This window comes from Prinia subflava, chromosome 3, assembly GCF_021018805.1.
Source record: "Prinia subflava isolate CZ2003 ecotype Zambia chromosome 3, Cam_Psub_1.2, whole genome shotgun sequence".
Lineage (NCBI taxonomy): Eukaryota > Metazoa > Chordata > Aves > Passeriformes > Cisticolidae > Prinia > Prinia subflava.
Genome location: NC_086249.1, coordinates 75,827,306 through 75,852,132, shown reverse-complemented (window position 1 = coordinate 75,852,132; position 24,827 = coordinate 75,827,306). Strand labels below are relative to the sequence as shown.

Below are 24,827 nucleotides of genomic sequence, written 5' to 3'. Positions count from 1 at the left end.
CCAGGATGCTGTCATTCCTCTGATTTTTAAGGCTAAATTCTACATTAGGCTTTTTTATAAGTCATGAGAATGTTTGAATTTCCAATAAAATCTTCAAATGATAGTTATGATTCCTGTTAATAAATGGAACTTTTTAGAGATAAACCTGCTTAAGTAGTACTTGCTCTGGTTTGTAGTTTTATAACCTTCATCAATTTTTTACACTTCACTGTAACAGTGCCAGGTATATTTCACATGGCAAGATTCACATACAATTACTTGCGTATTTGTTCTATACAATTATATATTTGTTCTTACTATCTTAGCATACGAAACAACTCCAAAACGATTGTGCAACATCTGAAGTTAACTCGCAGGTGTTAAAACCCCAATCTACTGCCCTCACCCACAGGCTGAGCCTCCTTACCACATCTCATCCTTACATGCATGTGGTACTGCTTTTTACTTTTCCGTATCCAAATGAAGTCAGAGAACTCAACTGTTGCTCACCAGACCTTTAGAAAACATGGATGAAATCAAAATCTGGAAGAAAGAAGCCAGAAGAGGCTGGAGGAAACTCATAATTTGCCTCTTGTCTACAGTCTCCCAGTGACTCAGTCACACAATATACACATAAAATAGTTAGGCACTGATGACAAAAGGAAGAAAAAATTACAGACATAAGGGTCTGGATTAAAAAATAATGAAAACCAGAGTCAGATGAAACTGCTCATTTTGATAACAAACCTGCTGATTGTAAATTTTGAGTCTGGGCTGAGAGACAGCCTAGTTCCCATTTCTAGCCCTGCAGAATTATAAACCTTAAGCTTGTTACAAAGGCTGAACAGTCTGTTTTTCCCCTTTCTGGATTCTGGCCAGTGTAAGTAACAAGCAAAGAAGGAAAATTTTCTTTGTCGTTCTTTAAAACAGTGTTTGGCTGAAGCCACTCAGATGCCTGAAATGCAAAGGCTAAGCCATGAGGAAACGCACTGGCAAGTGCGGGTGCAGTGCTCTTTTTCTTTGCAATGTCTCACATGGATGACACTGCAAAAATGTGGTATCTTCACATGTAAAATACAAACCCACCACAACTTAGGAGAAGTAGGCAGATCATTTGCAGTTAACTACTACTGTGCTACAGCACTCTGAAAGTATTTATACAGAAGTCAGCCTCTGGTTTAATACAGCAATGCAAGAACTACTCTGATGGTAGCTCACTTCAGCTATTATGTTCTAACTTGTTATGTGTTTACCAGCATTAAATAACAAGGTAACCAATGACAACTGTATTCAAAAGAGAGTATTTTCTTTCACTTTTTGATTTATGAAAAAGTCTTACAAAGGAAATGGTAGAGCTGGCATTACTTTCCAAGGCTCGACACTCCCAAAGAAAATATTCAACGATCTTAAACACTGTCTCAGTGAACATTATCAGTCAGAAACTTCCTGACTCTCAGTTGATGAAAATTAGTCTAGGCTGCTTTGGTTTTTTATTTCAGGAGTGGAGCTGTTACTATAGTACATTAAAGAGACATCACTACAGATTTAGAATTGTTTTTTCTTAAAAAAATTGTAACATGATTTTATATTAATTTGGGTTGTTTACCTTATGACAACCTTTGAAATAAAAATACACACATGTATTCATCTCCTTCTTCTTCTTCTTCCAATTCCAAGCTACTTAATACTAATTTTGGTATGAGCAGATAAAATTTTATGTTCTTGTTTAAGAATAAAATTACTATTTTCAGAAAGTTAAAAAGTCAGAATCCCAATTACTACTTCTCTTTTTCCCTTGCCCATATACACACAAAAAGGTACAAACAAGACTTTAAAGCAAATATTGCTATTTTTGGAACCTGGAATTGGGTTTTTGAATGTTTGCCATGCATACTGTACATAATCTGGCTAGACACATACAGGCAGGGGGCATGTTAGGTTTTGTTTTGTTCTGCTTACACAGAATATGTTTATAGGGGAAATAAAAGTGAGGGAATGTAATTGGGTTATTTGGGGGTGCAGAAACTGCAAAGGAGAGTTAAAGGAAGCACCTGAATAGAACTGGTAGCCTTCCTGTGCATCTGCACATCCCAAGTGTGTTGAATGCAGATTGTGCCACCATAGCTGAAGAATTCAGATGCAGTAATGTGCAAGCTACACCTTTTCACAGGACAGGACTACGTCCATCTCAATGCATTCTGCAGTATGTTTTTTTTGTTAATATCACGTCTCCTTTTATCCTGGCCTGCCTGTGCTACATTGGCTACCTACAGTGATTTTGTTTCAGGAAAACTTTGGGGAACAGAATTTTTTACAGGTTTACAGCATACACACACAAATATTTCTATTTCCTGGAAGATTTTTCAGCACAAACACTAAAACCAAAGATCACATTTAATACAGGAAAAAAAAAATCTGAATCAAAACTAGAAACCTACTAAGTGGTCAAAATATCTAGGAAACTTCGGTAGTAATGTTTTAGCATGGCTTTTACATATGGATCTGTTGAAAGTCTATTATTTCATGGGATTCCTGTTGAAATATTTAAATATTTCGGTATCATTTCTTTTCAGTCAGGCTATTATTGGCTGGTAGCTATCCATTTTTTCAAGCAGCAACTACTGGTAAAATTTTGAACAAGAATTAAGATCCGAGTCTGACGTGACAATGACATGTTTCAATGCAGATGTGTTAATTGCTACTCATCTTTGTTAATGTATGATTTGAAATAGACTCCTGATTCCATTATACTAATGAAGGAACTCTTAAAAAGTGAGGGGGAAAAGTCCTCTCCTGTGATAAATTAGGGGACCGAGAATTTATTTGTTGAGGGAATGGTCTCCACTCTCTAATTTTAAAGGCCCATGGTCCTTAAGCTGTAAATCTCTTGGAACATAGCTGATAAGAGCTGGAAATCACCTGATGCTTTCTGCCAGATTCAAAATTTGTGTCAAAACATATTCACATCATTTGTGAAACTATAAAATATAAAGATGATTAAATATAATCAATACTAAACAATAGTCATCAAAAAGATATTACTGTGTTTTCTCCTATGTAATTCAAGTGATTCTGCAACATACATGCCACAGGCCTTTTCTACATGAAGTAAATAAGTAAATGCATAATGGAAGGAAAGTTTATGCATATTTTCTACACTATTCTGCTCAATATTTTAAGGACTAAGATTCACACATAAAGTGTGCTAAAAAGCTGCCAAAGTTTGCATTTCCATATGTGGAAATGGCATGTCTGCAGTAGAGCAGGCTCTATATTACCCTCATGCAGTAATGTCTAATACTAAACTTTTTTTTTTCACATGAACTGCAGGGCTTTGTGCTGCTAAATAAAGGAGTACATTTTCCCACACTACAACTTGATGTAGTTTCAAAGAAACTGTCCTGATTTACACCTTGACACTAGATCCTCCACAGTCTGTGACAACTGAGAGTAGTAACTGTGGTGGTAAAAAGCATCACTATAAAAATCTCCCTGAACTCAAGCAATTTGTAAATCTTGTGACATTTACACAATTTAATACTGCTTATCACTGCTAATCAACATCGGTGGTAAATCATTGTATTTGAAACAGAATTAGTGTTAGTTTAAGTCTCGTCATTAAAATTTGGGCAAAGATTATGTGTCCTGGGCTCTCACTCTCCACGTGGTTAACAGACTGTAGAAAAATAAGTCATGCAAGAATGCATCTTCTAAGCCACCATAACCAATATGCATTTATACTACAGACCAGGCTACGTAAGAAGCAAAGTGCTTTGCGCATCCTATAACATTTGTTTTTGAGTCGGACTGACTGGCCAGAGATGTGCACCCTGTTAATGTAGTTCTGTTTGTTTAGAATTAAGTCAAGTGGTCATAGCTGATGTCACAATACACAAGCATACCCATTGTGTCAGCCAATAATTTCATTTTATCTGAATGACAAGAAAGGAACAGTGCCATAGCTGGAGAAATACCAGTTTTGCCTTCTGACTTTCCTCAATGACACATATTAAAACAAACATCCAAGAGACCCATCTTCATGAAAGTGTACAACAGATTGTGTTGTTTGTTGCCTCTTTTGGACTTGTTTTCTATTTCTTCCCATTTCCAGATGGATTTTTTGATCCATGGATCACTCTCCTCTAGAAGAGTTCTCATAACTGCAGTGCTTCATACATTAGTTTCTGTAGTGTAAGGTGACTGAAGGTAGCAAATAAACCCATCCTAAAGAATGGAAACATGAAGTTCCATCTCACCTTGAAGTGAGGATCGTCTGAAGAGCCTCAAATACACAGCTCTGTTTAGATGTGTTGATGATTCAACTTATAGAAGATTGCCCGAAGCTAACAAATATTTTTTTTCAATATTACAGAAAAGGAGCGTATACTGAAGGATACTATATGAAATACTCACATGTAACCTCGAAACCTACTTAAGTCATTGTTTGGCTTCTCACATTCAATCACACTGGTGAACTTCAAGGGGTCAAATTCTGAGTCCTGGAATAATAAGAGTGTTCATTATTTAGAGCAAAGACTTGAAAATTATATCCAAAATCACTTTATTTCCTAGTTTTTGTAACATAATAAAGTAAATTTTTTTCCAAAGGTGATGAAATCAAAGATGCAGACCACTGGCACTGAAAAACAAAGAGACGTAGGAAAAAAAATTTCAAAGATGCCTCCCAAACTCTCCCTTACAAGGATTACTTCTGTTCTGCAACTGGAAGATGCCAAATAAATTTGTTCTGGAGTAGAAAAATGAAATTTACTTCAAAAATCTCAATATCTTATCATTATACTTCATGTTCATTGAAGCCAGTGAAATTTTAGGACAATGTAAGTCAATACACTGCCAATTATCAAAAACCTAATATGGGCTTTTGAAATATTAGCAAGTCTTCCTATTTGCTTTATGCCAACAGAGATAAATTAATCTACTACAGTGAATTGCACACATATAGCAGAATAAGTTTTTCTTAATTAGCACCTAAAAACCTTCTTGATTGTCTAGCTCATTACTCTGAAACTGGTATTGCTGCTGACTATTTAAGATTACCTGTAGTTAGTATCTTGTTGTGTTTGAGGAAAAACATCGTATCCCAGTGGAATTACTTTATTTTGTTAAATAAAAATCAAAGTCCCCCTTTCTTTGCTAGCTCAAACAACACACTGAAAGCAGACATATCTGATCTTGGTGCTGCAGAGAAGGTTGTTCATCTCCATCAATGAGGACTACTTTTATAAAGCTGCTTTGCACTTTACCATTTGAATAAAAGAACTAATCGTGAATTATCATGTTGCTAAGATTTCAATAGTGACAGCACTTCATATGTTATGTTTTATAATGGTTTTGCTGAGCTGCTGAAGACCCCAACCACTGCTTTTAAGAGTAAACTTGTGAGAATGGTTCATTGAGAATCAGTAAGCACAGGACAGACACAATCTTATCACCAGTTTCTCTGAAACACACAAGGTGTTTCTGGGATTTTTTGATGTTGACTCTACTCAGGTGAAAGAAACCAGAATTTAGTAAGAGGCAAAATAAACTAGGGGATATGTCAGCAGACTTAACTATATAGGTGACAATTCAGACCACCCACGCCTGAGACTTTTGAAAACCTTTTCTGTATTTTCAAGGAACATGGGATGATAAAGAGAACTGTGAAAATGGGCTGTCACTTAGAGACAGCTACAGCCCACTGGAGGAAAGAAAAACTTTGACTTGCAGAATTCAGCTTGTAAACAAGGGGGGAAAAAAGGGGTAAAAACAAAGGACAGCTCTGAGTAGAGACTGCTTTGCTGAGAATCAGACTCCAAGTCAAGAATCGAAGCCTTAGCAAGAAATAACAGCTGCTCTGCTGTCCCAGAAGATGATCTTTTCCATCCTTACCCCAGTATGTTCCTTGGCAGAAGAAAAACAATTACAGGTATAGGAGAAATAGTCTACAAACATTCCCCTCTGTAGCTTAAACTGCATTTATTGCATAAATTGGATGGAATGGGAAACATTTCTTTTCTCCTTATTATAAGGAGATACACATAATACATTTAATTTAGCACAAGTTTTCATTCAGTGGTCTTAAAAAAAGAAAAGAAATAAATCCCAAGATCTTTGAGGAACGTCTGTGAGGGAATTCTACAGACACCTAATAATAAAAACCAGTGTAATCAAATGCAGGTTTTGTATGGCTGCTGAACTCAGCAGAGAGAGTGTGGTTGGATACATTATCTTCTAGAGCAGTTAGACAGCTGAATTCCCCTTCTGCAAAAAAAAAAAAAACAAACCAACTTGCCACCAACGTTTGTGTTTCAGCAATAAAGATTAAACAAAGGTTCTTAAATCTAGAGAATTCTAAAGTCTTCACAAAAAAAGAAAGATCTTGTCAAGATCAGAGAGGACTAAGTGTACCCAACCTCCCCATCAGTACCATGCAATATTGTCTTTCTCCCTCCTTTGTTTGTTGATTTCTTTCCACTTATGACTCAGTTTTGGAACTAAAAGTCCTTTATCATTAAATCTGTCTGTATATTTTTGTTCTGTTACAATTAACTTGAAATATGTGACTATGGTCTTTACTCAGATAATATCTGGGAGTGAAAATCCAATTAGAATAGTAGTTTATGTAAGGAAAAAAGCTGATGAATTCTGATTTATGTCAAAAGCTCTTTGGTTTAATTAATAAATCAAACTGCTCCCTCTTTTCCCTGTAAAATGGAAGGGCAGATATACACTGTATATTACAGCTGATGACACTGTTTTGATGTGAAAATACCTTTTGGTAAATGAAAGAACAAATATGTTAAACACGGCCTCTATGTGACTGCTTTCAGTGGTTGCAAAGAAGCACAAATTTAATGTAAGATTTCACGATGATCAAAATTTTGCTCTTTTTAATGCTGATACACTTTGGCAGCAATTGAAACACGAACTGTGATGATACTCTCATGTATTAGCAGCTAAGAGAAGCTGCAGTTAGACAGACATTAAAGCCAAAAGTGTTGCTTTTACAGTGCACAGATGTGCTCTTTCCTCTTGGTAAAAGTCCATGCAAAAAAAATTTCTCCACCACTACCTTTAATTTTTCTTTTACACTGAATTTCTGCATCACTGTTAAGACCCAAGAAACAAGATCAAAATATGGTCTAACATCAAACCGGCCCAGACCTTTGTGCAGCAGTTATCTGATGTGCCTCATTTAATGTATCTTCCCACTTAGAGAACTGCTGGACATTAAAGCTGTCCCAGTACCAAGAGAGTACTGCCTGGACAGACTGTGATCTGAGATAAGGCTTTCCAGGGCCTAATGTCCCTGAAATCTTGACTTCTGTGGTGTTCTTACCATCCCTCTGTGCACATCAACAAGGCCTGGTCATACACAAAAAGCAGCTGGGAGCATTTTTTAATTTTCTGTATGTGTGTATAATTTTTAATCTGGTACCTCGGCAGGTGTCCCAAACTTGTGCCTTGTGCATCACTGATCTGAACAACTGATTCTGGCTGATAACAACTCGGGAGAGATTCACTGACTGCATGTAAGTTCCCCAGAGTATTTTATAAAACTGTTGGGTAGCAAAGGCCAAGGCTAAATTCTGTTCATGTTCACATTATTTCTGTTGAACAATCAGTTCTACTTTTGCTACAATGTACATTTTACTTGCCATGACTATTTCTAAGCATAAGCCCTGGTAAGATAAAGTAAAACAAAACTTACTGCTTTCACTCAAGGCAGATGTCTTGCTACTAGGTAGTGCTTAACCTGGAGCCCAGACCCATGCTCTAATAATTTACTATGCTTCAGAAGAGTATTAAATTATGCTTGAGATACATTGAAGGAATAAAATCCACTTCTTGCTCTACTCTTCTGCCATATTATGTCATATCAAAACGAAAAAAAAAAACCAAAAAACACCAGGAAAAGAAAAAAAAAAAAAAGAAAAGAAGGGCTTTGATTCAATAAGAAACTGACTTTCATCAAATCCCTGACTTCACTTTTTGATTTTGTCAATATAGATTCAGTCCACTGCTTACCTTGGAAAAAAGCAGTTGACTTCTTAGAAAGTCAGAATACCTTCATAGGTATTTCTGAAAGTTTGAAACTTGTCAAGTGTACACATGGTGATAGTTACACTGGGTGTCTTATATACTCAGGGATTCCATGGAATGTATTTAATTTCTTCAGGACTCCTCTTGCTAGGAAGATGTTTAACATCCTATACATAAATCCTGTTTCTTCCACTTTCTTAAAACCTCGGGAAATTCATTCTTAGTCTAAATGCAGCAATGGAACAGCTTGTTTTCCTTACATAAGCAGACCTAGTCAAACTGCAAAAACCTGCTAAATATTGACTCCTTTAAAGTTGAATTTCAAATTAAAGTTAAATTGCAGATGCAAAGGGTTTTGTGACTAGCCTTTTCACAATGCACTAGCTATTAAATCTGACAAAAGATTCCATTAAAAACAATATCTTAGGTCTGCAATAATTGGGCTATGTCTTATACCCTAAACAGATGAAGTGTTGAGGGGAAGAAAATTACAATGCCTTTAGAGAGTGGGAAACCAACAGGTAGACAGATAAGACAGTATAAAGATTTGTCACAAAAAAATCTTTATTTAGCTGTCTCCAACATGACTTTGTAGCTTCAGCTGTAAGATGATTCTGAATCTCCACAGTGAAATGCCAACCTTTTCAGTTCTGCTGGCAACCTCACGAAACTGTCATAGCTCAAGAAGCACAGCATGCCAGATGAGTCAGTTTGACAATTACACAATGTTCAAACAACATATTTCCCTTCATTAAATGCCTGTTGTATGGGTGATTTAATAGCCTGCTAGTGGTATTAATAATGCATAGTTATTAAAATGTTTTCCTTTATTCATCTGCCCTACTTTACTGCTGCAGAAACCTGACTTTGATGTTCAGTCCTTCCTTCCAATAGGGCAGCAATGGGTACCCTGGATGCCCTTGGGTGACAGTGACAGTTACCCGCTCATCACACTGTGTTTGCTGCCTATGCTGGGGATCTTACCCACACTTCTCCCTGTAGTGCATGGCTGATGAGGGCTCTGGGATTTGTTTTGGCGTGTATGTCTGGAGGAGGCAAAAAAAGGAGAAATGGAGTCATGGGGACAACTCAAAGAAAATATTTAATAGACAAAAATCTGCCTCAGACAGAAAAATAGCTTTTCCAGTTTAAAAGCTTTTAAGTCTACTAAGAACTCATCCTGTTAATGCATTGGTCCATCCTGTTACTGCTTTATATAGCAGTACCCTGTTTTTACCATATAAAATTATTCTGACCTTTTATTAATGTGCCACTGGAATTACATACTGATGTTATGTATCCAAAGCATATGAACTGTTTATATACTGAAAGAGTGAAATGCTTTCATGTCTAAACTGCATTAGTCTCTATGGCACAATTTATCTGTGCCACTAATTCACAAGAAAAAGAAACAGTTGGATCTGCGCTGTTTAGAAACTAAGAAGATCCAGCTGTACATCAGAATTTAACTATTCTGTTTTTCACACTTAAAACTACTATAATTGGATGTTTTTTCAGTATTTTTGTTTAAAAGTAACACTGGGACAACTGAGCAAATCAAATACATTTCAGAGGGCTGATTTTCCTCTGGCTGACTAAAGTTTTCCTCTGTAGAAAATAATGTGAGGGAACAGTACAATATCCAGCCTACAGGAAAGAAAATGTATTGCTTGCAAGGCCTAGGAAGATCTCAATAATTCTATAACAGCCAGCTGAAGAAACTGTTGTTATGGAACAAAAGTAGCAAAAAATATGTGAACAACAGTGCAAATACACACATGCAAGTTTTAATGTCCTTCAGGATGATGGACTTAGCAATGCACTGAAAATTATGGTGGTGTGAATAAATTTATTTATGGACTATAGTAGTGCTGGAGAGTGGTAAGGAAACAGAGCATGTCAAGGCTGAAATACAGACCTAGATCTGGACAATTAAGAAAGTGGTATCTGCCTGTTCCAAAAGCCAGCCACTGAAATAAATGAATGGGTGCATAGTCTTTAAGAGCCAACCTCAGTATTAGCTCAGCACTTCAAGTAAACCGCAAACCAAGCCTCTCAAGGATTCCCAAAACTCCGTGTACAACCCATGCTGCTCCTGCAGAGGCTTTTCGCTTCACACACACAGACAGATGTAACTCTCCTGGCTCTCCAGTGCTTTCTCCTTTCTGGAAAGATTTCTAGCAGTCTTTCTGCCCCATTTCTTAAGTGCTTGAAGAAAACTTTCGTTGATTAGTGCCAAAAACATGGCACAGTCATTTTAAAGTAGTAGCACAACAGCTCAGGTCAGCTTCTGAATATACCTTGTCCTGCTCCTGCTCTAGTGCAGACTGCTGGACAGTCTGATTTCTTGTGGGATGAAGTTCTGCCAGAAGAAATGGCTATGAAAGGACTAAGATCCTTCACCCATAAGAGAGAAATGCCAAGCACTGCTCTTACATCATTCCACAAATAAAACCCAAAACACTGGAGTCCTGACAGGAAAGAGAGTGGTTGGTAATGCAGGGGTTTTGTTGTGAACAGTAAAACCTACCAGCAGCAGCTGTAGTGTCAGGATGCAGGTAAACACCAAAGCTTGATGACCCCACCTCAGCCTGAAGGCAGGGAATCTAGATAAAAGCAGTTTTACCTTACAAAGTTTCATGTTTAAGAAATGTCTCTAGATGTGAGGGAAACCTGTAACATACAGCAATTGCCTAAGGAACTGAGAGACTCCAGCCCCTGGCAACTGCAGGGAAGCACAGAGGGAAAGAAGCAGTCCTAATGAAAACATAGTTTTTTTTCCAAATACTACAGGGCAGTACTACCACAGTCTTGTCAGCCTTTCCACAAGCATCTCCAGCGTGAAAAGACGTTACATTCAAGTAAAAACTCCCCAAGCTGGACACTGGCATGCTGTCTTCACTTGGATTGATATTTTTATCAACTTTAACCATCACATGCCTGCACTACTGGAAAGATGGCATTCAAAGTGAACCTTCTCCACTTAATCCCAGCTGTTTGTGTTCTTGCCTCTTAGCTCTGTGGAGAGGGTGGAGGTGCAGCTGTGAAGACTAACAGTCATTGTGAGGCCAGCAGGCTGTGGTTAGCATACACAGAATGGGGGGAAGTTGGGATAGCTGCAGAACACTTTGGTTAGCAGCTTCCCCTCTGGTCTATTTTCATCTGCTCTCTCTTCTACTGAACAAGCTCCTTTGCAGTCAGCATGTTAAAGCCACCACTAGCAAAACAAAGCACACCTTCTCAAGGAATTCAAGGAATTGTTTTATTTTTCAGACACTAGCTGATTGCATGGATCTTATGAAAGGAAATTCACAATGGCCTTGTCAGTTCCAAAACTGGCAAATGAGCTGAGGGGAATGAAAATGTAGCATTATGGCAGAAACTGAGGTTTGCTTCCCTTTTTAGCTCTCTAGACAGCCTCCTACTTCAGGTAAGCACAAGGCTACAAAGTTCCTGCATAGTCTTGTATGCTTTGTTCAGATAACTCTGTTAATCAAACATGCATGAATATGTATACACACTATGACTATGACCTGTTGAATTCTATCACAGCAGCATAGCAGAGTCCATTACTCTTGTGCAGGTTTTCCTCACCACCTGTCCTAGCTGGTGAAACCACCTGTCTTAGCCTCTGTGTAGAAGTCAACTACTTGGACTTCTGATTTGATACGGTCTTCTGCTTTGATTTGGCCTGTGAGATGTGTAAGGAATTGGCTGGATGGCCATGCCCAAAGAGTCATAGTCAAGGATTTGGTGTCCAGATGGAAACCAGTAATGAATAGTGACCCTCAAGGGCTTGTATTGGGGACCAGTACTATTCATCAGTGACAGAGACAGTGGGATTGAATGCACTCTCAGAAGTTTACAGATGAAGAAGTTTGCAGATGACACCAAGCTGTGTGGTGTGTTTGACATGCAGGAGGGAAGGGATGCCATCCAGAGAGACCTTAACAGGATTGAGAGGTGGGTCTATACAAACCTCAGTTGAACAAGGCCATGTGCATGTGGGTTGGGGCAATTACCCAATTGGGTATTTGTTAATCAAATTCTCTTTCTCTTGGAAGCCAAAAGGCTGTGTTCCCTGCTTTGATGCAAACCATTCTATTTTCTGTACCACTAGAAAGTTGAATTAGGGGATTAGCACTGCTGTCTAGACATCTCCATGCACGACTGATGTTTTTAATTCCACACCAAACAGAAGTGTAAGCGTTACAATGCTGTGTGGAGAACAGTATCTTGTCCAGCCACATACCTGCAGGACAACCACAGCTCTCTCTCTCTTATGAGCACACTCATGTCATGGAAAGTATCTGACACCATCACAGAGTCACAGTAGCTTGAAAGTACGAACCCAAGTATAACCAATGAACAGATACGTTCATGATTTCATTGAAATAGCAGTTTCGAGACATCCAGCTAGCCACTTCCCATGTAAGTAACATTTCAATGCAAATTTCTCATGACTGCCATGGCTTATCACCACTAAACTCTTTAAAAGACTTGGAGGGTAGCAGCAGGTGGAGAAAAGAGAAGTGGGATGAGAGTTCACATCCTTGATGCTGAAATAAATACATGAGTTCCCCATACTGTTCCTCTGCCTTTTCTGGCAGAAAAGCAGACCCCTTCTCCACCTCAGTACTTTCAAAGGAAAGTGAGACCATACCAAGGTAATTGGGGTTATATATGGCTCAATACTGTGAACCCTTCTGCTCTGGCAAAGAAGATCTTTCCATCCTTTCCTAACCACCAATACTGCCATCTGGGGTTGTGATTTCAGAAATCAGTGTATTATGACGTGTTTCCAGCTCGAAAATCCTGGCCCTGAAATCATGAGTTCTCAGTGTTATATTACAAAAACTCATTTCCAAGAACATATATTCTAGGTATTTCCTGTTCTTAGGCCAATGAATGGCTAAGGAATAAACACAGTTCTAGAAATAAACACTTATTGAGTAAAATTGAATTAGGCTATACCAGAAAAGTCAAGACAAAAAAAAAAAAAAAAAAGGAAAATCTCTTCTTTACTTGCTTTAAATGTAAATGTTTACTTTTTTATAACAGGAAAGCAGGATAGCATTTTATTTTCTCTATGGACCGACCTGAAATGCTCTTTTGTGTTCAAATACTTTTTCAGAGAAACAGCAAAATGCAGAAGTCCTGGGTTATTGATACAGAGAATGAATTCTCCTGCTTCTGCAGAGCTTTGAAATAGCACAAGCACTGGCATACTACAATTCCTTACATGGATATACCACTGTTCCACAAGTGCTGGAAGGATTACCCTAGGGATGAGAGGTCCTTCACAGCCATGACACTCAAACTTGGATTCGTCAATTCAACCCCTTTAACCTACATTTAAACACAAAATCAAACAACTAACGCCAATGGCAAAAGTCAACTACTCAGCACTCTTCAGACTGTCAGGACTCTACTCTCTCGCTCCCTGCTACTGCTTACATTATGATATCCAAAATTTTCTCTTACAGTTATTCAAATTTTTTATCTCTCTAATGAAGCTTTCTCAAAACGCAAACTTGTGGCCTGGACACCTGTGCAATGGAAACTAGAAGGAGCTGGTAACTGTGCCAAAGCTGACCAAGGAGGAAGTGAACCATCATTCTTGAGTTGTTTTTATTTCCCTATGCCTCCCAATGTGCGACTGCTAAGTGCCATGGTTAGGTGTAGAGTGAAAAATTGTTCTCAGCCTTCCTTTAGCACATTTAGCTCAGACAGAGTTTGCCACAGCACCGACTTGGGTCATTCTCTGCACAGCAGATCATTCTGCATGCATCTATTATATGTTTGTTTCTCTGTTAGAGAGACAGCAGTTGCTTCCTCTTTAACTAGAACATGTCCACAGTTTCCAGATAAGTCATCTCTGAACAAGATACTATCCAAAATAGATACAACAATATAGGGGTAGAGATTTTCATAACAATCCACCCCTATCAAAGAAACCTACTGAATGTTCAAGGACTGTACCTCAGTCCTTCTCAGGGTGCGACATGCTGGCATTTTGCACTGACAATCTTGCAAATTTTGCAAGTTTTTTTACAAGACTTTTTTCTCTAAAATCTTAAGCTAAACTGTAAAACTAAAAAACAAGAGGTTTTAATTTAATATTCTGGTAGCGCATAGCAAATACCATTGTTTACTTTCGCTTGTTTGGTTTGGTTTTTTAAACTTTGGTTTCCCTTGGGAAAATGAATTTTGGCAACACCTGTGGGATGGAGCACTAATCTGATGCTTTAACATGTGCACATCTGGAATTGTCAAGCCAATTTTCATCACCTATACCTTTTCAAAATACTGCAAATAAGAAATGCACAAGTGATAACCCCCAAAAGATGCTAGAGAGGCAGTTGCTGTTATTGTGGTCTCATTCTACCTTATTAAAGTATTCACAGTCAAAACAATAACAGTGAGTATGCTGATCAACTTCCATCTACATAATTCCCATAGTGTACTATTGCCACTAATTGCAGGTGGATGATTGCCTGAAGGTACTAGTAAGACAAGAAGCAACGGGAGAATAGAGCTATACCTCTCTTGTCCTGCTTTAGAAGACCCATTCAGACTCTTTGAGATAAGAAGCTTATACCAACAGGTAAGCTGAAAACTAGTCTGCCTAGAAGTTGAGCTGGTTTAACTTCAACTGTTCTCTCAAACTGGCTAGTTTAGAAAATGCAGATTGCTGCACAAGAAGTCGTAGCTCAGTTTAGGGTAACCTAACATTTGAAAATTGCTTTTCTTTTTTTTTTTTTTTTTTTTTTTTTTTTTTTTTTTTTTTTTTTTTACGTTTTTCTTTGAATGAGTAAAAACTGAATGCAAAAGCAACATTTACATTGAGATACCAAGGCTGCCCTGTGAGTTGTTTGCACGCAATCGGTATGAGTTGCCCTTGCGGGAGTACCTCACACACAGAGCAGCCTGGAGCCATCAGGCTTACAGTGCAGCCCTTCTAGAAAACAATCTTCTCTTCTGGGGCAGCTTCTGCCTGGGACTCACAGGGAAAAAATAAAGGTATAAATGGCTTAATGCTTAGAACAGGGAGCTGTGGGACGGTTTCTTTAAGTCCAGCTGTCCTCAATGTATTTCCAGCATAATGCAGGACCAGGAAGGGCTGGAATGAAAGCTGGATCTGTCAATTTAGCCTAACTTCCAGACTGGGACTGATGAAAACATATGCCTGCAGTAAGCACAGGCTCTGCATTTATACATATTCCAGAAGTGTTCACAAACTGACTTGTGAGGAAATCAGATTCATCAGTTATTTTGGTGCTAGTCTGCATGCAAATGAACCTCCCAAACAGGCAGACACCAAATTCAGATGTGCTTTTCAGACGAAGTAAATAAGCAGTCACAAAGTAATTTGCAAGGCTTATCTAAACCTGTTTAATCATGCTAGTAATAAGTTTGTTTTGAATGAAGTTCTACTCTTAGGAGAAAATGAGAAGGAAAAAAATGCATCTCCTACCCCCACCAGCCCCACAGGGATACACGCACCTTCTCACAGGGGATGGCAGCTGCTACATTTAGCTTAGCTTTCAGCTGAACTGAAGCTTTCCACATAAACATCCAGGACAGGGGCAGTGGTTAATAAACCATAAACTGCTCCAGAATCCACAGTGAGTCTTTGTGGATTTTGTTAAAAGGCATACTGAGTAAAAACAGTGGAGCACGGAAATGTAAATGTTTTTCATGAGTCTAGATTCATACTATCAAAATATCCTAAATCAAGTTTATGCAATCTGAACGGGAGTTTTGAGCTCTTGCAGCCTGAGCTGTATCTGCTTATCCACTCTCTGAAGAGCGGCTGACATGACGTCTCGGATGGAAAACATTCCATAAGCAACTGCAGAGGGTGTGGTGGCACGGCAGCTTGCAGAGTAGCACAGAAAACACATTGATTCCTCCCGCCTCCTGTGTCCCCTGTCAGATCCAGGGCACCAGGAATGGCTGCTGTGACTTGGCAGCAGTGAGGGTGGGTTTGAAATTAGAAGGAAATGGGTAGAATACCTACAAAGAGTTGGTTTGTTTGGTTTTTTTTCCAAGAGATGTTTACTGGTCACGGCTAACACTGTTAGACCACAAACAGTGGGGTTTAGCACAGTGCTCTCTCCTAGCTGCACTTGCCAGTGAGTCACGGTGCACACATGAACCTGATCTGTCTTTCAGGGTGAAGACAGTCCACTACCCTGTTTGTTTTAAAGACATAGCCTTCTGAAGTATGTTTCTGGCTATTTTAAACATTTCTAACACATCCTGTTGCTGTAGTAGCAGAATAGCAAGAACACAGTATTTAAAGTCTCGGAGGGAAAAATGTCAAGGCCTTTGTAAAATCTTCTGTTATCTTTTTTTCTTTTTTTAATCTACTCACTGAGTGATTTTCCTTTTTTCTTTACTATTTTAAGTCTACAACAACAAGGTATAATTCAAACTGGTGTCTTCAGACATGGAAGCCAGAGGAATATATCAGTGACTCTTCTCACAGCTTGTGCAATGATAAGGTGTAGAATCATGTACACAAAGTACAGGTTTATGTCTGACAGATTGCATTCCTTAACAAACATGCAAAGCTAACAAGCAGTATGTTCCCAGTCTACTATAAATTACTCAGACAATTCAAAGCAGCACTAAAATAAGCAGTATTTATGGTCACTTGTACTATAAAGGAAAACAGTTTCCTGGAATTCACAAGTGGGGAGATGCAATGCAAGCCCACAAACGCTGATCCTGGACCTTCTGAGCATATGTTCAGAGTAAAATAATGCCTGCAAAGCATTGGAGACAAGGATACATAAAAGCTCCTATAATTTCTTATTACTTGTTCAAAAGTCAGGCTAAAAAGGTATCGGAATGCTGCTCTTCTGAACAAAGGTTTGGAAGAGGGAGACTGTAAGGCCTTCTCCTCTCAGAGATTATAGATCTTGTATGCTGTTACTGCTGAAAAGAAACACACAAAGATCCTTCAGAGGACGCTGGAGGAACAGCGGCCTTTCCAGAGGACAGTCGTACCCAACATAACACTGCTGACCACTTGAGAGAATGTGGTGGCTGCAAGAGGACTGCCCAGTGCCACTTCAGTGACCCCAGACTGGCAACCAGGCTCTCTCTGAGAGCTCAGCACAGACCTGCAGGGCTGGAAATTGTGGGTGCACACAGGGCAGGAACAGAATCAAGAAAACATAGCAGTAGCTTAAAACAACAGCGCTGCTGCTGCCCCCACTCCATTCCCATGCCCAGCTGAGTGACAGGTATAGAAATAGCTATCCTTCACTGACCTGCTTCACAGGCATGTGCTCCAAAGCTATCAGTTAGCTCATATATGAAGCATAGACAAGCCAACCTTTGCAAAAGTTTCTTTTAAAAACCTGAGATAATGATACAGAGACTTTACTCAAAGACAGCTGTTAGTAGCTGATACTTTGAAAATAACCTTCCAAAAAATCTGGTTTTTGTCCCGTGATAAGCCACATGACAAGGCACATCATTCTGTAAGGGAGGTGGGGAAAGTGTTTAGCAGTGTGGGAAAGAGAGGGTCGGGATTATATAATTTATTTGTTTTCCTGCTTGAACAACAGGGCTGCAGAATGACACAGAACCAAACAGCTACAAACATAACTGAGAGTTGTTCTTCTGAGCACAGTATTTATATAAAAATGTAAAAGCATTCTCAGCCAGTGCATGAACAGGCTGGGATGCAGGTCTTGTAAGAGACTTGGGAATAAGCCTCTCTGAGGCTTGGCAAAAGGAATGTTAACACTAGGTGACTAGTCTTAATACTAGAAAATTTTGGTCATCTGAAGTATTTTATGAGATCTAACAATAAGTTCTCTCCGGTTGTGACAACTTAAGACATATCCAGATAGGAACTGAACTTCAGTCCAACACACAGGCATCACCTTCTTATTCCATGCTACCTGGCTGTGGTCCTGCTCATTCATCCAACATTTCCCAAGCACCTCCCTCTATCCCAACTGCTGAGTTCTCTCAGCAAGGCAATACCTTCAAGAATTAGTAAGAGCCTACCCTACTAGTACAGAGTGTGAAAGCTAATGCTGTCACAGTATGCTGAGAGGTTTTGGCCAGGATTTTAATGAGGATGGCAAGTAATCTGCTGGATAACGTATGAGGTGCTGTTACAGAGAGGTTCTGTGATGCTGCAGCTGTTGAAGACTTCTTAGCTGCAAGTGTGCGCTTTGCCTACAACTTAGTTGATGCAGGAACCTAGGCTTGGATATTTCCTGCTTTCTCAGCTATTTTAAGAGAGGGGAGGTAATCACATGTGGTTTTCTTACAAGTTCTCTTTCAATACTTGACTCCTTGAAGACCAGTCCTGTTTTCATTGGAATGAATGAGCTTTTTATCACTGACCGCAGTTTAACCCCTTACAATTTATTATGGACCTCAAAGCTATTGTAGCTTGGCACCTTGTGATCTGAAATTTATTTTTAAAAAATATTTATCCACATTTTTCTGAGCATACTTCTGAGATAGAAAAGTTCCATAATTATCTTATGATACAGAGAACTAAGATATGGAAGGAGGATGGGTTGGAAATCCCAAGTGTGCTAGGTGACTGCAAGTATCTACATAACAACTAATTTCCTTGATAAAGCAGGGTATGCTGAGCTAGCCATGCCATATACACTGTGATGTGCTTGGCACATAGAGCTAGCTATGCTTCCCTAGGTAGGAACTGTTTCCTCAGCCTTATTCCTATATGAGGCCCAATTCAGTCTTTGATAATCTTTAACCTATTTGAGGAGGAAATGGCACTGCCACTCACTTCCACACAACAATCAAAATGTTACAGGTCTTGCCAAACTGTACAAACCCCAGAGCTGAAGTCTTTAGCTGCCTGGTTCAGAAAAGCAATTTAAACCTCACTGAGTATGCCAAACATAATGTTGCTGGGGTCCTTTCTCCTGGTTTTCCTGCTGCATTAATGGGATGCATGGGATTGATTGCTGAAGACACAGAAGTGACTTCACAACTGATGGGCTCAGGCACAGATCTAGGTGCCACAGCTCACAGGAGCAGGGTGGTCTGTAGGGTTGGCAGGTGTCTTCTCAGCCTGACAGCTTCCAGGAATGCTGAATCACTACTCTGCTGCCAGGGAGCTGTGGATCCCAAGACAGTATAAGGGACTCCTTTTGGCAGCAAGGATCTTGAAAGTCAGTTTTCTGATAATTTGTAATTGGACATATCGATTCCTTCCACCATGTTTACCAACACCTAATGACGTGTGTCCAGTGGTCTCAGATCACCGAAATCCAACCATCTGCTGTGGATGAGTGGAGGACCTAGTGCCTCCCCTTTGAGACAGAGCTTGGATGTGCCCTTAGCTTATAACTGTACCCACAAATGCAAAAACACACCTTTGTTCAGTTACCTAAATGAAATCTACAGTTTCTGTCCTACATAATGTACCTGAAGTCACATAAGAAGTTTGTGTTGGCAGAAGACTGTGATACATCATCTGAGCACCTCTCTGAAGCTCTATCCACTGGGAGAGATTTCCTCTCAGTTGGAACAGGATGGGAGGTTTGAGCAGCAATTCAATTAACTTTGAAACAATAAGAGTTTTTGAAACATTTGTCCTGTAGCTGATTGAGAGTGTCGCCACAGTGGTAGGTGCCATGTCATGTCTAAATTCTGTGTGGAAATCACTATCATTAAACAAGTCTTTATCTCACATTTTTACAAGCTATTTAGAGAAAAGGCCTACCTACCATAAACAATTATTTGGAAGGCACATTGACTTTTATCCTGTTGGCTGGATAATAACTTCATTAATGCTGATCTTTCTCAGTACAACCACAGGCTTCTGTAGTTACCTTTGATGACAGTGGTAAGGGCAACAGCTCCCATTGTTCACAAATTCCCTCAAATTAGAAGTGCTACTAGGAGAACCAATGTAGCTGAGTTCTAAAAATTATTATTTTTCCTGACAAATACAGGAAGCTGGAGTTAGCTGGCTAGAGGGATGGGAGAGGAGGGCATACAAATAAATACTATTTCAATAAGATCATTAAAGCAAGTAAAACTTCAGGTAATTTCCTCTAATTCTGCTAACAGTAACTGATCTGGATTATGTTTTGTTTCAAAATAGTGCTGTTGGGGAGAGATAAGCACAGTGAGAGAGCAGCAAAACAGTTTTTGTGCACAGATACCTCCAGAATGAATGCTTGCTGTCCCTTTAAATCTTACCAGCTTTAATGCTCCAAGTGCTGGAGGGATATTCTGCAACACAGAGTTTGAGGCAGATTACTAATTGAAACTGATCTGTTTTGGGGGCAGGAAAAGTACGTGTTTATATTTAAGTATCTTCTCCTTGGGCAGTTAAAAATGTGTTTTCAAGAACCAAGCTACAATACAAGCCATTAAAATCCTCCAACATTTTCCAACCACACACAATTGCCCCAAATAATTCCTATTCAGATGCAGAGAAAAATGATAGTAAAACTTCTGATACTATGAGGAGGTCAGTTGCTGGCACGTGGTAGCATTTTAATGATAACCACAGCAGTAGTTCATTAGCACTATTAGATCAAGCAGATTTAGCTGGTGTGGAGTGTATTGGCAACTAGCTACTTACTTGAAAGAAATTCTTATCTTCAATGCGAGTTAGGAACAAAGACTTACCAGCTCTAAGAACCTCCTCACCACCTGTCTTTGTTTTAAGTTAGTTTCACCATCCAGGTTGGCTGTTTCTATGTGGCACAGCCCATCGGGATCACTCGAGGAGAGCAGCAATATGTCAGCAGGTATAATTTCATTACAGCGAAGCTGCACAAAGTCTCCAACCTTCACTTCTTTCCAGTATCTGCTTATATATTTCTTCTCATTTCTGAAAAAAAAAAGAAAAAAAAACAAGACATATACAAGATTTTTAACAAAAAAATTGCACAGACTGAGATGCTTCTGTTAAATCTGGTTTGATTTGTAAAAGGAGTACCTGTTACACGAGTGTCTTTGGAAGGTGGTCAGGAACTCCCAAGTTACTCTGGGAAAAATCAGTGCAGAGTGCCAAGAGGCCATTTCCCAGTGAGAACCAGGTCAGAGTTACCAAGACCCTCTTTCAAGATCCAGAGGAAAACATGCTGATGTCAGACTTGATGCAGCAGAGTAAACAGGAGCTTCACACAGTCTCCCTTCTCTCCCTCTATGCTCTCAGTCACCCATATGACCTCAAGAAGGAGAGAGTGCCCATACTGTCTGAAAAGGAGTCACTTTTAGGGAAAGAGAGAAAATAGAACGGTTCTGGGTGCAGGACACCTGCTTGGAATGGCTCCTGAATGTTCTCCCTCATGTGCCCCCCTCTGATGCACCTTCACATAGCTTGCCCTTGTTCCCTTTTTCCAATAGGGACTCCCAATAGGGAGGTTTAAAGGTCATGCTCGTTTGCTACTTTTTTAGTTTTTAACTTTTCTTGAGAGCAAGAGGAAAAAGGAACAGGTGACTGCTTAATTAATTTTAGCTAAAATTTCAGATTTTAGTTTTACAGCAGGCACAGACTCATGTGCTTTCTTGGCATTTGCGGAAAGTGATTTATTCTGTTGTGATTTTGAAAGAAATCAATTTCAAAACAGCCCCAATATTGACTTGTTGAAATACCTCCTGAAAATGGGAAGCTAATATGCTGACACTTTTCTAAGCCATTAGAAGGCCTTCTGCTGTGTGAGGACCAAGACAATTGTCAATACTGGCACTGTCACCAGAGACTGTCTCCTGGGACAGCACTTTAACTAGCAGAATGGGATTCTGATGAGGGGTGGGGAGAGGTGGAGGCAGCTGTTTCATGTTGTTTAAAGCATATTATTTTAAAAAACATCACTTTCAGCAGTAATATGAATAGATTTGTAACAAAGTGGAAATAAGGAAGTCCTGACAACATTGTTACTTCGGAGTTACTCATAGTTATGCCTTCACTGGTGTTAGAGGAATTAGTAACTTAACTGGCTTTTTTCACTAATTTAGCCAAAATCCTGAACAATAAAGGGTCATGTATCAGATCAGGATTTACCCCCAAAATTTCTTCATTGTCTTTTCATAACATCCAGTTTATAAAGGGAAGAATGAAAAAGATGGCTATGATTTCTATTTTGATAAAACCTGAAAAGGATTAGTACCAACCAAGTGTAAAATGTGATAATCTAACAAAGGCAAGTAATACACCTACCAAGTGCTGAAATTATGCATTTTCTTCCATAATTTGTTTCATCAGGCTCAAACAAACATTTAACTTTATCTGCCAATGAGAATGAATTGCTTTGAAACCCCATGTGCCATAATACAGTACAAATTACTGCACTGCAGATCTGAAGGGTTTGTTAGCTCTGCAATCTGTAACTCCAAATCCCTTTACACATCTCTGTTGCTCTTCATCCCTTTTAATTTAACTTAACTGGGTGATGTACAAATGCATGTACAAGGAGCAGCAGTACAAAAACACGATCAGGATAAAAATAGCAAGTGGTCCCATACTATGCTATAAGCACTACTATTTTTTATTTAATTTCTATTGTTTGAAAAGCATTGCTATTTTAGCATTTCCTCATCCCTCACATGCTTAGCAACTGCCACAACTATATACACGGTGGCAGGAAGGGTGGATATCAAGCAACACAAGGCCAAACAGCTCTGCTGGAATAAATGAAGTTGTTCAGCCTAAAAAAGAGAAGGCTGCAGGGAGACCTTATTGTGGTCTTTCAATATATAAAGGCAACTTGTAAAAAAGACATTATTACTAGTGCCAATAGCCACAGGACAAGGAGTAATGGTTTTAAACTGAAAAAGGATGAAACATAAGTGAGAAATTTCTAACAGTGAGGCTGTTGGGACACCGGAACAGGTTGCCCAGTGAAGCTGTGGATGTCCCATCCCTGGAAGTGTCCAAAATGGGGCTTTGAGCAACCTAATATATTGAACAGTGTCCCTGCTCCTGGCAGGAGTATTGGACTAAGTGATCTTTAAAGGTTCTTACCAAGCCAAAACATTCTATGATTCAATAAATCTGTGAATATAAGTCCTCTTGGACATGAACCAGGGCCCCAGGGCACAGCCCCCTTCATTAGGCACATGGGAACAATTTGGCCCCATATTCCACTTGATCAGCTCTTTGCTATAGGGTCAATAGCGGATGGAAAATTACTGTCTTCATGGAAAATTACTTCCTAATCCTCTTTAGACTGGGTTGCTCTGTGTCCTCTAGCAGAGCTCTGAACTGAGACTTGTCTCACTGCAGCCAGTGACTGGTCACTGCAAGCCTTCTCTGCATGATCCTGTCTTCATATGGGGTGGTTCAGAAACTATCTGGACCATGAATACATCAGGCCCTGTGAAGTCTTCCTTTAACATGCTCAGCCCAGTCCTGTGAACACGCAGGTTAGCTCACCTCGAGACACCCACCATATTCTGCAGCCACTACAAACACACCAAGTGACCCCATTGATTACGTTAAGCTTTTCCACTGATTCTGCAGAGACAGGACTTTGTTGTCCAAGTTCCATATTACCTACTAAATGCTTATTCTTGATGTTATATTGTGCCAGTAAAATTACATAATATAGAGAGTTAGAAAAGCCAGACTTTCTAAAAGAGAAGGAGCCCAAAAGGATGGCAGTCCTCTGCACTCTCAGCACAGGGCCTCTGTGGTGGTGCATTCCCTACCCCTCCTGGGGTCTGCTCTACCTCCTCAAGCCTGTTCTACAATTTCAATAATTCTCATTAGGCCTTGGCTTTTGTGTAATGAGTTGGGCGGTGAAATGTCCTTTGACCATACCAGGAACCCTTGCATGGCTAAGGTGGAGTGGCAATGTTCATATCAGGGACACGTGCTGTCTGACCAAGGAGGGCAAAGAGAAATAATCAGTCACCCCCTAATAGACTTGGAACATTACCCACCTGAATCATAACCCCAGTGAACCTGGGCTTTTGAATAATTTCAGTAATTATACACTTGGGTTACAGTCAGGATGGAAATGGACTAATGAGGAAAATACCAGTCATCTTGTGACCCTATCAACAGTGAGGCCCTTTGAGCTCTACCAGACCATGGCAGGTTGCACCAGCATGTCCCTCAGAGTGGGATGCCACTCAGAGCTTGCAAAGTGCCAGTTTGCAGTATTCAGAGGACTGCCACCAAAAGCTGATGAGTTGGCCTGGGCCAACATCCCCAGTCCTTGACACTCAAGCCTCTCCCATTGAGAAATACCAAGACATTCAGTGTGAGTAATTCACTGACCCTCCAGTGAAACAAAGTGGAACTTCTAACAAATACCTTACCTTTGTGCATATACATAAATATATATACACACATGCACACACACATCTTTGTGTCTGTGTGTGTGCATGTGTGAATTGATTTAAACCCCCTACAGATAACTGAGTTACTATTTTGATTAAGGTTAATAATATTTAGTTCCTTTGTAAATATTAAATTAGTCAGTTATTGAGTGCTGCTAAATCCTTCAGAGAAAAACCATTGCCTAGGTCTGAGACTGACTGAACTCAGCCACACCCAGGCTGTATCCTAAGTTTAGAAACAAGGGAGTTCATTCTGAATCTTGTGACCCAACAGCGGGATTTCGCTATTCAATCTTTTAGATATCCCATGGATGAGGCCTGAGATGAAGTTTGGACTGCGTTGCACTTAGGTTCAGTCAGAAGTTTAGAAAGGAAGGGGGTCCACTCCATAACTCATGACTCAACAGGGAAATCTCCTTTACCCCATACACCCCCCTACCCTGGCCCTTGAGTAAATCATGCAAAATTCATTATAATTCTATTTTCCC

The 24,827-nt window shown here is 39.5% G+C and overlaps 1 protein-coding gene across 2 annotated transcripts in view; it reads right to left on the bottom strand.

Moving 5' to 3' along the window:
• The window catches only part of ATP10A (ATPase phospholipid transporting 10A (putative)), a 107,548-nt gene that overhangs the window by 43,712 nt on the left and 39,009 nt on the right, over positions 1 to 24,827 (bottom strand). For both annotated transcript variants that reach the window (XM_063392531.1, XM_063392530.1), the window contains exons 2-3: positions 20,677 to 20,881; positions 4,393 to 4,478 (exon numbers count right to left, since the gene is read on the bottom strand). In XM_063392531.1, the coding sequence (XP_063248601.1) occupies positions 4,393 to 4,478; positions 20,677 to 20,881 (291 nt within the window). The remainder of the gene's footprint in view (positions 1 to 4,392; positions 4,479 to 20,676; positions 20,882 to 24,827) is intronic.